This window comes from Chenopodium quinoa, unplaced genomic scaffold (genome assembly GCF_001683475.1).
Source record: "Chenopodium quinoa cultivar QQ74 unplaced genomic scaffold, ASM168347v1, whole genome shotgun sequence".
In the NCBI taxonomy this organism is placed as follows: Eukaryota; Viridiplantae; Streptophyta; class Magnoliopsida; order Caryophyllales; family Amaranthaceae; genus Chenopodium; species Chenopodium quinoa.
The window spans coordinates 8499075-8517027 of record NW_018745024.1 but is presented as its reverse complement, the minus strand read 5'-3'; the positions used below and the strand labels follow the sequence as shown (position 1 = coordinate 8517027).

Sequence of the window (17953 nt, the reverse complement as noted above, 5' to 3'; positions counted from 1 at the left end):
GTAATACCCCGTATTTTCATACGTATTTTCTAATTAATTAATTAAGAAGTATTTTTATAAAAAGAGTATTTTAGTAAATTTATTATTTGGAGCCAAAATAATATTTGAATTTTGGCGCCAAAAGCATTTTGAAAACTAATCATTATTTTTGATAAGATTTATTATCCATTTATCCTATCTTAAAAACCGGATTATTTACATATTTCGGATATTTTAATTAAAGCAAAATAATATTTTAATTAATTAATTATTATGGCCGAAATTACCTAAAAACTAGCTAGGATTTTCGGATTTTCCATGTATGGAAAATATGATTTTTCTTGGTTATTTATTGGTAAATAATTGGTATTTAATTAATTAATTATTTAATTATTATTCTATATTATTTATACAATTATTTTATTCCTTAAAAACCGAGCAAAATCTTCCTAAATAAATTTATAGAAGTCTGAAAATTTGAGCTATGGTAAGCTCAATATTTTCGGCCCTATTAAATTATTTTGGGGGAATTTAATTGGTAAAATTATATTTTTAATTATCTCCCAAAATATCTTATTTTCCTTAATTCTAATGCTCCATCTTTTTAATATATAATCATCTTATTTTCTTGCCAATCATTCTTCTTAATTATTCCCCAAGTAATTCTAATTTCCTTATTATTTTTATGACATACATACCTTCCATATTCAAGTATACACAATCACTTTAATATCCAAACTTTCCTTAATTCTTGTACTCACTTCTCCAAGTAATCCCATAAACCCTACTTGCCATAATTATTTTCAAATTCTCTTGCCATAATTCTTGCATGAGCTAGCCTATAAATACCCCTTCATAACTCTCACATTCTTCACACCAATTCTCTTCTTTTCTTCTCCTCAATTTTACACAAATTATCCCGTTTATCTTTGAAGCCAATTTTCTAGAACTTCTGGTCAGTTTTGGGATATTGACGTTTCACAGAAAATTGTTCCTCTCGAAAAATCCTTGAGCTTAGGTTCAAGATTTACCCAATTCGGAGTTATAACAAAGGATTTATAGCCTCTGCAAGTTCTGCATATTCTTTCCAACGCAAATTATTTTCAGGTGGAGTCATGAATGAGCATAGGGGAGTCTAGGGATTTGCTTCACCTAGTTTAGTAACATTGTTATGAGTTCTCAAAATAAAGACAAGACCAACATTCCTAAACTAGGTGAAGCAAATCCCTGGACTCCCATATGCTCATTCATGACTCCACCTGAAAATAGTCAACACTGCTTACCATTACGGTAAACAGGGAGAACCAAACCAAGGAAAAGAGAAGAATTGGAATTGCGTTGGAAAGAATAGGTAGAACTTGCAGAGGCTATAACTCCTTCGTTATAACTCCGAATTGGGTGATTCTTGAGCCTAACCTCAAGGATTTTTTGTGACGAATTTTTTTTTTTTTTGTGAAAATCCAATGCCCCAAAACTGACTAGAAGTGCTAGAAAATTGACTTCAAAGATAAACGGGATAATTTGTGTAAAATTGAGGAGAAGAAAAGAAGAGAATTGGTGTGAAAAATGTGAGAGTTATGAAGGGGTATTTATAGGCTAGCTCATGCAAGAATTATGGCAAGAGAATTTGGAAAGAATTATGGCAAGTAGGGTTTATGGGATTACTTGGAGAAGTGAGTACAAGAATTAAGGAAAGTTTGGATATTAAAGTGATTGTGTATACTTGAATATGGAAGGTATGTATGTCATAAAAATAATAAGGAAATTGGAATTACTTGGGGAATAATTAAGAAGAATGATTGGCAAGAAAATATGATGATTAGATATTAAAAAGATGGAGCATTAGAATTAAGGAAAATAAGATATTTTGGGAGATAATTAAAAATATAATTTTACCAATTAATTAAATTCCCCCAAAATAATTCAATAGGGCCGAAAATATTGAGCTTACCATAGCTCAAATTTTTGGACTTCTATAAATATATTTAGGAAGATTTTTCTCGGTTTTTAAGGAATAAAATAATTGTATAAATAATATAGAATAATAATTAAATAATTAATTAATTAAATACCAATTATTTACCAATAAATAACCAAGAAAAATCAGATTTTCCATACATGGAAAATCCGAAAATCCTAGCTAGTTTTTAGGTAATTTCGGCCATAATAATTAATTGATTAAAATATTATTTTGCTTTAATTAAAATATCTGAAATATGTAAATAATCCGGTTTTTAAGATAAGATAAATGGATAATAAATCTTATCCAAAATAATGATTAGTTTTCAAAAGGCTTTTGGCGCCAAAATTCAAATATTATTTTGGCTCCAAATAATAAATTTACTAAAATATCCTTTTTATAAAAATACTTCTTAATTAATTCATTAGAAAATACGTATGAAACTACGGGGTATTACAACAACACTAGCATAATCCAACAACAAACAACAACACATCAACAAATTTTACACAAAAAACACAAGAAATCGACATCATCAATTTCGTTCAAAAAAATCCACAAAAACGCAAACCCTAACTCGCAACTAACATCTTCAATTGGCCAAAAAATTCGAAATTTATATCAAATTAAGAACAAAAAGACAAAGTAATAAAGATTACCTCAAAAAATGGCTGCGCTAAGTGTCGTTTTCCCTAAATTGGGCCCGAAAATTGCTCGTGTTCTTCAAGTAAGCTTCGAATTTTTTCCAGAAATGGAAAGAATAAAAAAAGGAATAAAGGAGGAATAAAGAATGAAAGGGAGAATAAAGAATCAGAAAAGGGAAAAAAATTGGGTGACCCGCACTTTTTTTAATATGGGTGGGCCCCACTTTCAGTTAACCCAAGGTACTGAATTGTTAACCAAGGGTACAAAATTCTTAGGGGAAATTAATTTTTTTGGTCGGAAAATGGTACTCAGCACCCAAACCGTGAAAAAAAATAATTTAGTACCTAAACGGTGAAAAAATGTAGAATTGAATACCCAAATTTGTGCTTAACTCTAATCATTAATGTGAAGAAAAAAAAGGGATGATGTCACAAATAATTTAGGTGGGAAAATTTTTCATAGAGAGTTTACATGTAGGCCATGTTTGGTAATTGGCTTTTTAATGGATTTTTGGTTAGCTTTTGGCTTTTTTAGGTGGTCAAACAACCAAAAAATGTGTTTGGTAATTGGCTTTTTAATCAGCGAAAAAGCTGGCTTTTAAGCCAAATGAAAAAGCTGCTTTGAGTAGCTTTTTTGTTGGCTTTTGGCTTGTTGGCCCACAAATTATCTAATAAACAGCCAACAACCAACAATTAATTTACCAAACACTTTTATAAATAGGTAGCTTAAACAGCCAATCTCAAAAGTCATTATAAACAGCCAAACATCCCAACTAGTCAAACAAGCCAAGTGAACCAGCCAACAGCCATTTGCCAAACAAGGTCATATCCTTTAATGATATCATCATGTTTTGTTTTTAGTAATAGTTAATAGATTAGTCGTATTAGTGAAATGTATTTTTTTATATAATTGTCTTCCTGTTAAAAAAAAAAAAAAAAAAAAATTGCTTGGAATTTCAAATTGCAATTAGCAAAACCCCCAATTGATCTTAAACCCTAACAAAAGAAAGAACAGCAAAAACCCACCCTTCATCATAATCCAAAAATGGCTTACAGAATTCTGGGTACCATTCGAAACAACTCCTCTTTCTTCTTCTCTCACCTTCACTGTCACCAAACTCCATCACAGTACCGTTCGATTTTCGCCACGTCGCACCTTGATGGCTCATGGATGGACTCGATTAAAGGGGTTTTCACCGGCAAAAAACCCACCTCTGATTCGGTTTCTACCGAAGATAAATTCACCCTTTACAGTAATTTCTTAATTCCTTCCATTTTTATGATATGGGTCTTCTTCAAATTTCTATTTTTATACTTTTTTTTGAAGTATTTTTGACACAAATTAATGAAATAAATTGTTATATTGGTATGATCAAGCAAGCATTTCTTTTAACATTGTAACGAAACAATCTTAACAAAATGATGCTATAAATGCATTGTCGTCGTGTTGATTTATTACTGCCTACCAAACGGGCAATGGGTTGTTGGGGTTATGGGGATTAAGCTTTGTATCATGCTAGTGATGCTACATTGTTTGATTGATACTATTTGCAGCTGGAAGTTACATTATGCTACTTGTATGTTTGTCAGAGAGTTTGATTATCTTGTGTACTTTCATTTGGTCACTGAAGGTTTTGCTGATGAGTTGGGTAAGGCGAGGAAGTTGGGATCTTTGAAGCAGTATGTAGTTGGTCGGAGCAGTGAAGCGACGTTTGCTGATGCTTTTGAGAAGCAGGAAGCAATTCTTCGATATCTTGCCAACTTTGATCCAAATGGAGAGGTGAGAGATATTATTCCTTGTATAATTTGTATATGTACACCCTCATTCAGAAAGAATAGTTACATATACAGTTTTGGGATTTGCAGTAAATCTCTTCACATCTTCAATAAGTAGCTGTACCCCTACCTTAATTAAGCGACGGGGAAGTGTGTGCTCAAGGCGAAACTATTTTAGAGTGTCTTTAGTTAAATCATGCCATATTGTTAAGTTTGGGACAATGTGGTGACTTCTTGAATGTATAGAGTTTTTTTTTAGTATACTAATATAATGTTAAAGGAATGAGTGAATTTTTTTCTTTGTTTTGTATGTAGATCTGCTGTTGGAAATTGAAAACTTAGACTTGCTGGATAGGCCTACTGTACTTATTCCAACGTGCATCACAGTATTCTTTATGTAGTTGGTACTTCAACTGGATCATCTCATTCCTTGGAATTTTTTTATGAAGTAAAATCCTAACCGATGGTTTAATGGTCAAGTTTCTCTTCTCTGGTGTTTCTGTGGGAGGGCAGGGTATCAAGATGTTTAGTAGCTACTTGGAGAAGTTCTACTCTTTTATGATCCTTGAGTTTTGGTCCCAAAACCCTCCTATTGTCTTTATTATTGTCTTTCTTTGTGCATGGAACTTTAAGCCTCATATCTCAAGTTATGTTTTGATTGAGTCTTTGCTATGTTTTTCCACTGATTGTAGAATCTTCAAATCAGTCAAAAACAAGAAGCAGCAAAGCAGTGCAAGTGTACGATAGCTGATGTTGAAAATACTTTGGCAAAATATACGTGGGCTAAAGAAGCTCAGTATAAACTACAGAAGTTAAAGGAAGAGGGAAAACCAATGCCAAAGAGCATGGCCGAGGTATTGTTTCCTTCCTCGGTCACTTTTTGTTTTTCCTAAATTTTTGTTTTTATCTATTCATTGATCCTTCTTTAGCCATTAGCATTTTCTTGAAACCTTGAATATTCAGTGTTTGATTTACATGTGCATGACATGAATAGTTGGAGAACATAGAAAATCATAATTTTGATTACATGAATGTTGTGAAACGATCTTTCTGACATATACAGTTGATAATTTATATAACGGCTATGAATCAAGATGACTCTTAGGTGCTTAGCTATTCTCACTAGAACGTAGATTTTAGGGAGTTTAGAAGAAGGTTGTTAAAAATTAATGAAGAATTTGGTAATCAGATTTGGGAAAATTACTTAAGTAGGATTGTATTGATAATAATCACGTTCAATTTCTTGGTGCTCTCCCAATCTACAACTTCTTTCTCTACTCTTATCAACACTCAACATAATCCTCTCACCCATATGCTCTACTGATGGAACTTTTCCTCAAACAAACTACATATCCTATTCTTTAAGCTACTTCAAGCTACTAACACGTCAATCATAAATGTTTTACCAAACCTTCAAGCAAGTGATATATTGTCCATATGAACATGCATGAGGGTTACCAAGGGAGAATGATAGGGTCACCTTGACAAAATCTTATAAAATTACATTTTAATCTACTTTTTTGTATATATATGACTAAATAATTTGAGATTTGACTATCGAATGTAAATTTGGTATGGTTAAGGGTATACTTATAAAACTTGAGTCTAGCCAATTTGAGTGAACTCCTCCACATACAATATGTGAGAATACTTGTGTCCAAAACTGCTTCTGATAATGTGTAGCTTGTCTATTATGCTTCAACGATACTCCTTCTGCCCCTTATGAAGTGTTACATGTACCTTTTTGGGATGTTCCTTATCAAGGGAGAATGATAGGGTAACCTTGATGATTGACTTGTGACGGAAACATTGTTATTAATGCAAAATTATTAGGAAAGTTTAGCATATATGACACCAACTATAAGTCTATAACTTGCGTGCAAGGAGCAACACAAGCTAAAGTGATTGTACTTGTTAGCATCTATTAATCAAATGTATCATTTTTCCTTTTTTCTTTCTCACGTTAACTTTTTTTCTTCTCTATCGTCACATTGATCAACCACTGCCTGCATTGGTGATTTACAGTTTCAACCAAGGCAACTATACTGATTTGGTTAAATCTATTGCGGAGACTACATATTTGTGTTATGCAATGTGTATAAGAAAGGGGTAGTATTGGATGTCCAGCATAATTAGCATAGCATGGACAGAATGCTAGGGAGCTAGCTAAATAAATGAAAAGAATTAGTGAGAGGGAAAGCATGTTGAATATTGTGATAAGTGACTAGTTTGTAGATTTGGTAGTGTTATTCCTCTCGAAAGATGGGCAAGGCTGTAATTTGCATTATTTCAGTCAAATATAGCTTGTTCTTCAATAATCATCCTTCTTACTTCCTTAATCCATCTTTTTAGTCCATAATTGGTGCTTAATCTATGTTAATTTATAACAACATGATTACTTGTTGAAGGACTCAAATACCGAATGGTAGAGTAGTGATAACATGATTATTGAATCAAGAAACTGTGTTGGAAGGCAATACGTCTTTCTCTACAGTTGATTTTACTTCTGCTATTTTATTCAAATCTCTGGGACCTCTATGGGTGGAAACTTCAGGGACCTCTATGGACATGACATCTTGCAGACTGAAGATTGAGAGGTTTAGATATATATAGCTTAGACAATTATTGAACTGGGATCTGAAGATTCTGACCTGAAATTAAGTAGACATGATTTGTCTATTTGTGCAACTTCCTACCAGTTTTTCTGATCGCAAGATGCGAGCAAACTGAGAACTAAAGATTTTACACTTTTGTCCCCATCAAATCTGTATTATATTAACTAATGGATGTATGACACTGTCACGTTCAGACACACCTGTGTTTACTTTAATAGGGAAAGGATATAAGGATGGTCCTCAATAGTTTGTTGCAACTGATTAAACTTCTGTTTGTTATTGATTTTTGACCAGTTTCTCTGTGTAGGTTCAAAAATTGATGGGTTCAACACCTCTCGATCGTGCTAAATCAAATATGGCTCAGACTGGTCAGATTAGTCGGAATGCGTTTTGTCCATGTGGTTCCAAAAAGAGATACAAAAGGTGCTTCATCGACTATCACTAACACTTATTTTTTATTTTATTTTAATTTTTATATATATATATATATATATATATATATATATTCTGAATTAAGATTCATCAGTCGGCCTTCATTTACGAGACTGTGACTGTTTTTTGCGCGAATTGTGGATGAGGATTGTTTACTGGGTTCAGAATTTCAGACCAGAGATACTGTAATCCTACACAAGCATGATAAATCTATCCCTGAAGGCTGAAGTCATATAGGTTTAGGGTTTTCTTGTCCAATTAAGGGGGCATTTTTGGGAGACAGATGCATGAACATATTCCAGCTATTGATGCTTTTAAGTGTTTATTTCTGGGAAGAAAAATCATATCAGATCACTAGAAATCAGATCAGATCATGAAGTTAAGATACATTTGTTACTTTCATATATAAATTCTTATAAAAAATGAATTAAGTTTGATCTGAAAAGATAAGACAACATCAATTAAAAGTCAAAATCACATCAAAGCAGGTGAATTCATTGCCTGAGATGGGGATAGTTTTCCCAAGTCCTACACAGTACACATCTTGTAGATTTGGGATGAATCTCCCCTATACTATCACAGACTAAACTGGATGCGGTTTCTTCATTGTTGAATTCTTGTCACATATTTTGAGAACAATTATATCTGTAGTTATATCTGTGGCCTTGCTTGCAAGCTGCAAGATTGTTGCAGAATTTTACGATTCCATTAACAATATACTGAAATGCATCCCATAGTAATACCTGTGTTTTATTTATGGCTTTTGTGAAGGTGCTGTGGAAAAGACAAGTAGGTGGCTTGCAGAGAGGATTATTCCAAAATGCTCCATCAACTGATCATTGTGTTTGGAGGAAATAATTAGTACTCAACACAAATCACATGACTTGATTACTTTCTTGTTTCACTGCAATTAGGTATGTTCGCATTCAGGACATGAATTTCATGATAATTTCAGGATATGTCTAGAAAGGCTGTGCCTTAATTCCTGAAGTACTTGTTGGTGCTCTGGGTTGAATAGTTGATGAATCGAAGAGTTTTTGAGGAAAAGTCTTTCTTGAAATTATACTAGTAATTTTTTTTGTTGCCCAATGTTTCTCCATATTTGTTAAATTTGTCAGAGAAGAATTTTACTTGTTCTAGAGCTACCTCATTTGTTTATGATTACTTAGTAAATTATATGATGAAATTGCTCTTGATGGTATGGAAATTTTGAACTCCAGGCGTTGGAACTGCTGCATATGCAAAGAAAACTTGTATACTCGGTGCTATGGTGATGTTGGAGGAAAGACTTGACTACACATGTTGATTGTGTAATTCATAGAATAACTATTTTTTTTATCTCCAAGATAGCTAATACAAGCATACCACAGTTCAGATGTTCAATTCAATTTGTTGAATTTGCAATTTCATATATTGTAATATACTGTTGCGCAATATCTGTTGTGCAATCAAACTATATATTTATATGATTATATCTTTACGATTGAAGTTAAACATAAACCTAATGGATAAAAGTAACCATATACGTCTGCAAGCAATTGCTTTCATGCACCTGCTGAATATCATTCCTGGGAACCTTATCCAATCTCCACACAGCAAGCAAGAAGGCACTTTACATTTTCTTGTTTACGATAAAAGGTTGCTACTGGTATACCTTTTCTGTATCTACGAAGACTAAGATACTAGACCAGTAAAGCTGAACTTCCAAATCGTTCCTGCAAGTCTAATGTATGGCCTGAAGACATGCCTGAGCTTCAGGTTGCAGGGCCGATTGATCATAGATAAACCCTCCTTGCCAACACAGATGAACCCTTGTGTCTAGATTGAGTAAATTTCCCTTCTTGTCAACTCTAATAGATCAACAATGTTATCGTCCCTTGGAACTTGGACAAGCTTGATGAGGTTCTTAATTTGCCTACTAGTGATTTGAGATTGACTTCTAAATACTGGTCGACTATACCTCTTTGGGGAAGTTTGGCTGATGAAAGTGGCTACGAGTCGAAGAGGAGCTCAATAGCTTTAATTCGTCATCTAGTTGTTACATCTTTCAGTTGTTTGCAAGTACCATTGTTGGTCGATAAGAAGGATGCTGAACAGCTGAATTCACAAAGATGAGCTATTCATCCTTCATGCTTAATTCACAAAGATGAGCTATTCATGCTAGATTCACAAAGATGAGCTATACATGCTTCATCATATGCTTCATGCTCAACCAGTTGTTACAAGTGTATGTAAATTGTTGTTATTGAAAAGTCTATGATGACTTGCAAAGTTGCAAACGAGGTTGAGGGATCCATTTGAAAATTATTAATTGAGTAGTTGAAAAGTTAAATTACATTTGAATATTAAATTTAGATTTTGAATGTAAATTTAGAGGGGTTCATTAAATAAAGATACCTCTTTAACCAATTAGAGAGGAGTGTATAAGATACCTTTGTACACTGAGTGTACATGTATCATCTCTCAAATTTTGTTGGTGATTTTTAGCAATCCTTAAAATTTACAAAAACATTGAACTCTAATTGGCATATTTGGTTATTGGTAATAAATGGTGGTAATGGAAATGATTTTACAAGTAACTTTATAAAGAAGATTTCATGTCAATGCCCATGATAATGTTAATCCTTCCTTAAATACCTCACTTTTCTTCGCAACTTTTCATTATTGTATCATTTACTATCGTTTTAAAAGTAGTTGTGGTAATGAAATACTATGAACAAAAACATATGTTTGTAGGTGTTCTAATTTATGACTGCTTATCAAACGTGTTGTAAGTGACATATTTAATTCTATTAGAATATAAACTACTAGGAAATTAGTGGGGAGAATTTGGTAGACAAGAATTCTATTCTTAGTGACATATGACATATCTAATGTTGATGTAATCACCTAATTTGACTTAAATTTGACTTTAATTAGGGTATCAAATGAGATTTTATTGAATTTGTTTAATAGTGTATTTTTTAAAAATAAATTTCATAATTTTAACAAATACTCCGTATGAAACTAATCATATGATTAAAAATTAACTAAAAAAAACTAATCATATGAAATTATGAATTATGAAATAACAAAAATATATATACTTCGTCTGATCTTAACTTTTCTAATCAAAGTCTTAAATATCAACCTATTTTCGCTCTCAATCTTTTCACTCTCTCTCTCTTATTCATAGAAAAAAAAAACCCAAATCAATTTTGCCCTAATTTCTATCTTTTCTAATCTCAATTACTCTCACTCACCTGCATATTTGATTTTCTGATCGATCAATTCGCTAATTCACTTCTTCGAGGTGCGATTTCATCACTCAATTTTTTAATTCATCTGCTCTTTTTCTTTAATTCAAATATCTTAAACCCTAACTCACAATTCCAAACACGTTTCGTCGATAAATTCCCCCAAATCCGTTAATTTTATTGCAATGGATCTGGAAACTGAGAATCGAATAGCAGCAATTCTATTGAAAGAAGCTGCAGAAATTCGGCGGCAAGCTCAGCAAGATGGTGCGCTTGCTTATCTTCGCAATCCTACTGTTCGAGGTCGCCCTAATTCTCGCTTTCTTACTGCCACTGTTCGCGGAATCCAACAAGGTATAAACTGTCTTTCTCTCTCTTCTTTTTGTTTTCATCAATGAAGGATGATCAGTGAAATTACTTCTTAATTTTGCTACAATTGATTGTATTTAATTTTAACAATTTGATATGTTTGGCAAATTGGGTTATTGTGTTAGTTTTGATTGTGCTATTAACTTAGTATTGGTTATGTATTGAAATGCTCGTGATCCGATTATTGTTTTTCCGATGGAATTTCTGTTGTTGTTACTTTGTAGTGAAATATGGGTTGATGCTGCCTCTACGTGCTTAGGAGCGCTTCAAGGTTCAAGATGACCTTGAAGTTATCATTTAGGATGCTTTTAGTGTGATAATGTGATTGGAGGTTACAGAAGGGAATGAAATTGAATCGGAGAGGGAATATTCGCTACTTTTATGGATGTGGTATTGCAATGGAATGACATTAAATTAAATTAGAAGAGTGGGGAGGGAAGTTGAGAAGGGTTATATGATGTATTACCAACTTACCATGTAATCGAGGAGGGTAATAGATGGATGGAATCAGTTATTCTCTGAAATTGTTACTATACCACTTAAACCAAACAACTTATAATGGATATAATTTAGTAATTCTGTTGCTAAATTTTTATAATCTGCGTACCAAATATTCGTCAACTTTGTATCTCTGACCAATATGTACACATAGATAACATCCGCTGTGACCAACATTAATCCTTGTGTCTCGCTTGCCTTCAACTCATTGTCAATTGCTGCATTTGCCGTCACACCCTACAACATTCCTCCTCCTTTTAAAGTAGTTTCATTTATTGCTATTCTCTTGTGATCGGATTTCATATTGTTGCATAATAGCTGAGTATATTAGTCTCTGATGTTTGTGCTGGATTTATCTCACTTATGCCTGTATGGCCATAATGTCATACTTCTACTCCTATATTGGATGGATTTTACTGCTAATGTATCATTAAACGATTGAGAGATTGAAAAGTTTCTTATTGGGTTCAAGCACTTATGCTCTTGAGTTTTGTTTGTCTCTTCTTTGGATCATAGATTAGAAATTTGTTTGGTTCAGTGTACTTGAAGGGTCCATGTTTAATCAATCAATAATCAATAACATAATAACCTGACGATTAAATTTATTCTTTTACTTCAACCATTGACAACTGATGATGAATGTGAATCAAACAAATGTATTTTTTTTACTAGACATCATTTGGAGTTACTGAGTTGGGTTGTGTTGTGGACTCCAAGTCTATTTTACTTAAAATACAATGAAATAAATTAGATGAATGAAAAATAATAATTGTAAAATGATTAGTGATTAACTACCTTTGTTCATCATTCTACTTAATTTATATTTTATTCAATTTAATTATTTTTTGTACTGTATTACTTTTTGTTATTCATAAATTAAATAGGTCTCCGATAATTTGTTCAATATCTTTGATAAATTTTAATCATATTTTGTTTGTTATATAGAATTGGGTTATTAATGTATAAGCTGTTTAATTTTGGACTTATCGTGCGTGGCACGGGTCCTAAACTAATTTGTAAATATGTATATGCTTACATCTTTCTGTAGCTGAGAAATTTGGTATAGTTCTCTTTGTCATGAATATTTGTAGATAGATTTAACTATTAGATAACCATTTGTTTACATATTCAATTGACGGCTTAGAGCTTAGAACTGTTAATGTTATTCTGACAGTTAATCGGGCTGTGGAGGTAAATGAAATGTGGCGGGTTCGGCAGAAGGAGAAAGAGCTGGATGATAGGCTTAAAGATAGGTCAAGGGATTATTACAGATACAGTAGCAGAGATGAAAAAAGAGATTTGGCTGGAAGCCAGAGCAAGAGGCATAGTTCAAATTCGTCATGCTCATCAAGCAAAAGATCATATGAAGATTACTCTAAAGAAGACGAAGACAAAGACGAAGACGAAGGCTTGAAGGATGAAGAGATTGAGGAGTTTCTGCACTCAAGGTCTTATATCCAGCTCCTGCATTCAACTTGCTTTTTTCTCCATATGTTTCTTAGTTCCTACCCCATTTTCCCCAACTGTGTGATAGTGTTAGCACTCGTTAAATGAAATACTTTATTTGCGATGCTTCCTTCTCTTTTCAATATCGAAAGAGAGAGAGAGAGAGAGAGAGAGAGAGAGAGAGAGAGAGAGAGGGGGGGGGGGGGGTTCTTTACTGCCTTCTTATTACTTTTTTTCTTTTCCTTTTCATAGCAGGCTTGACCTGTCCCATTTTAAAATTTCTATTCTATGCTTTAAAACAGAGTCTAGCAAATCTTACATGTTCTGAAATGTCAGAATTACTGTATGCTGACGCTGCCCCTGTTATAGTTGCATATTCTCAACCATAAAAAGAGGACATATCTCCAAATAACTACTCCATATCTTTTTTGCTACTTTTTTTGAGAGTCTGACGCTGTAGATTTATGCTATTAGGAATTTGTGAATTGCAGAAAGTGAAGTAAAATTATAACTACTTCATCTATGAAGTATACAAATGTGTCTATGTGATGACTTATACTTTGCAGAGTATACTTCACTTTTCTTTTTTCAATAATGCTAAAATTTTTTGTTTTACATTTCTCATGGAATTTATGTTTGTCATCATTAATAGTGTATACTTTGTATCACAAGTATGTATTGTTGTCCTTTGGGGGATTTTGAATTTCATTTTTCATCTGTTGTTTGCGACATATCTTCTCTTGGATTTTTTTTTTTTAAAAAAATATCTTTTTTAACATGGCGTCAGGACCTCCAATCTCCCCCCCCCCTTCCCCCCCAAATATGATACATTTGGATCGGAATTCATTAATTATTTACTCTTATGATGAGATGTGTCAAATTACTAACCAGGGTTTCTGTTGATGGCAGGGTGAAGCGTGGTAGGGGTTCTATAGGGTCAAGGATGGATGAAACTGGTCCTTTTCTTCCCCGTTCTTCAGAATCTCCAGATGGTGTGGCCACTGACTATAGCAAGGATGAGAGGCGTCATAAGGCTGTTCTTGGTCCAGAGAAGCCCTCATCTTGGAAACATTGTGAATCTTCTGATGAATCATCTGACGAATCATCTGACAATCATGAGCAAAAGAAAAAGAGATCCAAGAAGACTAGTTCAGGAGGATCAAAAAAGAAACACTCCAAGAAGCATAAATCAAAAGAGAAGTCAAGGGATAAGAAAAGGAGAAAGAAGGACAAACGACATAAACACTAACTAAGCTAAACTGCAACTCTTGAATTTATATCGAGGGTTCAATTCTCTTTGATGTTCATATATCATGTTCCTATTAACAATTGAACAATGATTCTCGATTCCTGGCATGCACGATGTTACAAGTGTACTTTTTTTTATTTTGGTGTTCCATTGTATGTAATTATGTAGATGCAGTGGATACCAAAAAGTATCAATGTAATAAGCAGCAGCTGGTTTTTGTACAATTTTTTGTTAATATAATGAGTTTGATATTGGCTACCTTATAGGGGTGGGACTTCGGTCTGGCAGTTCGGTTTGACCTCAGTTTGAAACGGTTTCGGTTTGAAACGGTTCGGGTTAAAACGGTTTCATTTAGACGGCGGGTCGGTTCAGTTCGGTTTTGATTAGTCATAGGTCGGTTCGGTTTCGGTTTATTTTTGTACGATTTAAATTCGGTTCGGGTCATAAACGGTTCGGTTTATAAACAGTTCGGGTCATAATCAGATGGGTTAGAAACGGGTCGCTTCAGGGGCGGATTTACTCGGGTCAATGCCGGTTCGGTTTTTAAACGGTTCGGTTAATAATCGGGTCGGTTTGAAACAGGTCGGTTCAGGGGCGGGTTTACCCGGGTCAATGCCCGTTCGGTTTATAAACGGTTCGGGTCATGATCTGACCGGTTTGAAACGGATCGGTTCAGGGGTGGTTTTACCGGGTCAACGTCGGTCCGGGTTCATATCGGTTCGGGTCATGAACGGATTATTTTGAAATGGGTCGGTTCAGGGGCGGGTTTACCCGGGTTAATGCTAGTTCGATTCATATCGGTTCGGTTTATACTCGGTTTGATGCTAAAATCGTTCGGGTTAGTTTGGTAATCGGTTAAATTGGATCGGGTTGAAATCGAGTTCTAAAAAGTGGTTTTGACCAGTTAGCGCGTTTTGTTTTATATCAAGTTGGGACTAATATTTCCATTTCATTAGCGGGTCGGCATAGGTTGGTGAAAAAAATAATGGATCGAGTAGAAATTGGGTTTTAAGAGATTTTTGACCGGTTAGCTATTTTCGTTTTATATAAAGTTGGGACTTCGTCACTTTATTTTCAGACATCGGATTATATACAATTACACAAATCTTCATTTATTCAATTATTCTATATCATGTTAATATGTTATGTTTCAAGTTTGGTTATACTCTTGTTGTTGTTTATTCGATATTATCATATTAGTCTATTACAAATTTATAATGTATTAATGTATTATTGTTTCATTATTAAATATATATTATTAGGTTATCATTGGATTGTTTTAGATATCGTGTCTTGACCATGTTTTGATGAGTTGCTACTTTGAATACGATAAATCGATTCAGATATCAGATTATATAGAATTACAGAAATTCTCATTCATTCTATATCATGTTAATGTGTTATGTTTCAAATTTGGTTATAGTCTTGTTGTTGTTTATTAAATATTAGTCTATTACAAATTTATAAGGTATTAATGTATTATTGTTTCATTATCAAATATTATCAGGCTATCAGCTTCTTGTTTTAAAGATCGCGTCATAACCATGATTTGATGAATTGGTACTTTGAATACGATAAATCGATAATTGATATTGTAATAAACTAATAATTTAATGTTACGGAACTATATTTGGATGTTTAATTAAAATCACGATTATTCAATTTCCCATTAGTCTAATAAAGTAATAATTGACAATTGTTTGTAACTATTCCATAATTTTGGTGTTAAAGTTATATTGCTGAATTACTTTGTTGTCTTACCCTCTCTAATCACCTTTTAAGATTACGTGCCTACAAGGCTGCAACATATATATGTTGCAACTTGCAAGTTAAAGAAAACGGGTGGGGAAGTAGAAGTATTCAATTAGATCGATCATCAACTGTTTTAAGTTTTAATAATCAGATACATTTATCGATTATCTATACATACCAATGATAGTATGATACCAATCGTACCATACATTATTATTTATTACATATACTGATATACATATAACTAATATACATTAAATATGTCATATTGAATCAATTCCAATTTCCAAACATTTGTGTTTCTTACAATTTATAAGTTACATAAAGTTAAGAGTACAGTAGTGTTTTTATTAGTACGTAGCTATGAATAAAAAAAAACATACTATCCAAATCCATTATCCCATGATCCGTGTCACCGTCTTATATTAAATATCAGCCATTGATTTGCATGTCATCTAACGGCCTATCATCGCACACATTCCAATTCACGATCCGTGTGTTTTCTTTTCCACCAATCAGATCACTCTTACCATCGTCTCTTCAGTACTCTTTTTGATTTCTCTCTCGTTTTCTTAATCCTCTTCTGTAATATTATCAATTTTTTGAAGCCATGGCTGCTAATATGCTCACTGCTCTCTCGTTTTCTCTCTCATCTCCTCTTCCTTCTTCCTTTCTTCTTCTTCCTTCTTCTCCCTTCTTCCGTCTATGTTCTCCTTTCTTCCATCTCGTTTCTCCGTCTCCGTCCACCGGCACCACGCACGACGGTTTTTATGGTCAAATTCGACCACGAAACTCTAGATCTAGTTGTTTCATGATCGAATTTGGCCTTTTAAAACCAAATTCGAGGCCAAATTCAGGATTAATATATAAGGTGTTTTCGTTCTTCCTTTTTTTATTTTCTGTTTTTCTTTTTAATTTTTTTTCAAGTTGTGGGCAACGGAGGGGGCCGAGTTAGGGTGGGTGCGGCGGCGGTTATACTGGGTTCGGGTGGGTGGGGAGGGAGGATTTTTCGAGGGAGGGAGGGAGTTTTATGGTGGGTGAGCAATTAGAGTGAGTTGGGGGGTTTCGAGGATGTTGGGTTTCGTGGGGGTGGGTGGGGTGGGGTTACGGTGGGTTTGGGTTTTTTTTCGATTTTTTTGTATGGGGTGGGGTGGGGTGTGTTACGGTGACGGTGGTGGGTCTGGTTAGGGTTGGGTCTGGTTTTTTTTTTTTTTTTTTTACAGTGACGGTGGTGGGTGGGGTGGGGTGGGGTTTGTTAAGGGGGTGGGGTGGGGTACGTTACGGTGATGGTGGTAGGTGGGGTGGGGTATGGGTCTGGGTTTTTATTATTTACAGTGACGGTGGTGGATGGGGTGGGGTAAGGTTTGGGTCTGGGTTTTTTTATTTACGGTGGGTGGTGGGGTGGGGTGGGGTGAGTTACGGTAATTATGGTGGGTGCGGGGGTGGTGTTAGGGTGGGTCTGGGTTGACGTTGGTGGGGTGGGGGTGGGTTACGGTAACGGTGGTGGGGTGGGGGTGGGTTACGGTAACGGTGGTGGGTGGGGGGTAGTTTTAGGGTGGGTCTGGGGTGACGGCGGGGGTGGTGTTAGGGTGGGTTACGGTGGTGGGTGGGTGGAGGGTGGTTGGATTGGGTGGGTGGCCAAATTTTTTCATTTTTTTATTTAATTTATAACTCCTAATTTAGTTATACAAGAATATAATTTTAATTTTATAATAGCAAAAAAATTTACAAATTTAAATCAATAATTATATGTAAAAAAAATTGTACTGTTAAATTACATTAAACATCAAATATATTTCGTGGAATTCTAACAAATTGTTAAAGGCTGTAAATAGTTCAATTTGAATGGAACGGGTTGTAAACGGTTCGGTTTAAATAGTTTGTAATCGGATCGGTTTAAACGGGTTGCGGTTTGAAAATAGTTCGGTTTAAACAGTTTAATGGGTTATAACAGTTCGGTTTAAACGGTTAGCGGGTTGTAAATGGTTCGATTTAAA

General features: G+C 34.1%; 2 protein-coding genes across 3 annotated transcripts; both read left to right on the top strand.

Annotated features, from left to right (window-relative positions):
* The first annotated feature begins 3490 nt into the window (after positions 1 to 3490).
* On the top strand, positions 3491 to 8896 carry LOC110708497 (protein translocase subunit SecA 1-like). 2 transcript variants are annotated; one of them, XR_002508754.1, is made up of 6 exons: positions 3491 to 3836; positions 4215 to 4363; positions 5052 to 5213; positions 7282 to 7397; positions 8178 to 8320; positions 8627 to 8892. XR_002508754.1 is itself a non-coding variant. In XM_021886628.1 (5 exons), the coding sequence occupies exons 1-5, from the start codon at positions 3629 to 3631 to the stop codon at positions 8197 to 8199; spliced, it is 657 nt and encodes a 218-aa protein (XP_021742320.1). In that variant the 5' UTR covers positions 3491 to 3628; the 3' UTR covers positions 8200 to 8896. The 2 variants fall into 2 exon arrangements, 1 of the variants encoding a protein (XP_021742320.1); XM_021886628.1 differs by having other exon boundaries at positions 8178 to 8896.
* Positions 8897 to 10474: 1578 nt separating this feature from the next.
* Positions 10475 to 14467, top strand: LOC110708496 (protein FAM133-like). Its single transcript, XM_021886627.1, has 3 exons — positions 10475 to 10996; positions 12684 to 12957; positions 13865 to 14467. The coding sequence occupies exons 1-3, from the start codon at positions 10828 to 10830 to the stop codon at positions 14202 to 14204; spliced, it is 783 nt and encodes a 260-aa protein (XP_021742319.1). The 5' UTR covers positions 10475 to 10827; the 3' UTR covers positions 14205 to 14467.
* Positions 14468 to 17953: the final 3486 nt, after the last annotated feature.